Source organism: Nicotiana attenuata, chromosome 12, assembly GCF_001879085.1.
Source record: "Nicotiana attenuata strain UT chromosome 12, NIATTr2, whole genome shotgun sequence".
In the NCBI taxonomy this organism is placed as follows: domain Eukaryota; kingdom Viridiplantae; phylum Streptophyta; class Magnoliopsida; order Solanales; family Solanaceae; genus Nicotiana; species Nicotiana attenuata.
In genome coordinates, this window is record NC_032000.1 from 44,305,209 (window position 1) to 44,306,717 (window position 1,509).

Genomic DNA, 1,509 nt, shown 5'->3' on the forward strand with positions numbered 1-1,509 from the left:
TAACCTTTGATGCCAGAAAAGATCAGCTTTGTTAATAGAGAAATCAGGATTACAAGTAGATGTGCAAGTACTGTAATCACACAAAGAAGTTGAGACTTTATTGAAAAAGTTATTTACAGGTGGACTAGATTGAGGTAAAGTAATTCAATGACCTAGAGTTCATTTGCTGCTCTACCAATTTCTAGTGGCCTCCTCAGAGAAGGGCCCTATAAATGACAGAAAACTCTAGTGAAGAAAGTTGTGCAACTGAGCTGATCAACTAGCTGAGGCACATAGATTACATTGAACTGGAAAAAAAAGGGACTAAAAGAACTTCTGATAAAATCAAGTCATTGCAGAGATGTAAAGAACCTGTGTAAGGAACATTGACTTTATAGCCATTAGGAAGTTTAATAAGATAGGAAAAAGGTAAAGGCTGAATATTGTATAGAAAATGTTTATAAGGGGTTGACATTCTCAGAAGAGTTCTGACATTCTGAAGCAGGAAGGTCAACCTGAGTGCAAGCAGAAGATTTTCTTCCCTTGATGAACTTGAAGTCACTTGGGAACCCATGTAGTTTATAACATTTCTCAACAAAGTGCCCATGCTTTTTACAGTGTTCGCACACAAGATTTCCCCTCTTGGCATCAATGTTGACCTTCTGAGGATAAGGTTTGTGCCCATTGTTGAACTGAGCAGAGGTATTGTTGAACTGACCAGAGGTAGGAGAGGACTTCACAGAGAAAGAAGCTGATTCTGATGCAAAAAGACTACCAGAAGACTTAATTCCACTTTGACTCCCATCATGAAAAAGAATAGAATATGCCTTCCCTAGGGTTGACACAGGACACGTCATAAGGATGTTGCTTCTAGCATTTGAATAAGTGTCATTCAACCCTATGAGGAAATGGATGAGTTTCTGACCATCACTGCACTGTGGTTCAGCTCCACAAGTGTAGGCTGGACTAAAAGCTCATCCCAGAGTTTCTTAAGATTGGTATAATAGCTAGCAATATCGGAGGAGCCCTGAGAGACCCCTGTATTTTTCCTCTTAATCTGATAATACCTACTAACACTAGATTGCCCATATCTTTCCTCTGTATCTCTCCATAGGTCCCTAGCAGTGCCACAATGTAAGGCACTATCAACAATGTCTTTGGACGGAGCATTGCTGAGCCAAGCAAAGACCATATCATTACACCTAACCTAGTAGTCATAGAGAGGAGAACTAGGTGAAGGCCGGAGAATTCTACCATTAATCTTACTAGCCTTATTCTTAGCAGACAATGCAATCAATAAATTTTTCTCCATAATGAATATCTTGTCTCTGAAAAAGGAACAGATACCAACAAGACACCTGGGTTGTCTGATGGATGGACATAGAGAGGATGTGAGGGGTCGATGATTATAGGGGAGGATTCAAGGGCAGCAGAAGAAGAGGTCGATTCTGTACCCATAACTTTAACCAACACACTGAACAGTACAATCAAGAATCGATTTCACACAATAACGACAGTATTAATTTCAAA

At 39.8% G+C, this 1,509-nt stretch overlaps 1 protein-coding gene across 1 annotated transcript; it reads right to left on the reverse strand.

Annotated features, from left to right (window-relative positions):
- LOC109236073 lies at positions 438 to 1,171 on the reverse strand. Its single transcript, XM_019402297.1, has 2 exons — positions 916 to 1,171; positions 438 to 811 (listed from the first exon to the last, which is right to left on the reverse strand). Exons 1-2 carry the CDS (start codon positions 1,169 to 1,171, stop codon positions 438 to 440), a joined length of 630 nt encoding a protein of 209 aa, XP_019257842.1.

What these genes read in the sequence shown, in the direction of transcription:
- LOC109236073 (XM_019402297.1), bottom strand. Translation starts at nt 1,171, where the DNA reads ATGGTCTTTGCTTGGCTCAGCAATGCTCCGTCCAAAGACATTGTTGAT. An exon ending in ACTTGTGGAGCTGAACCACA is followed by an intron (nt 812 to 915) that starts GTGCAGTGATGG and finishes TGTCAACCCTAG; the next exon opens with GGAAGGCATATTCTATTCTT.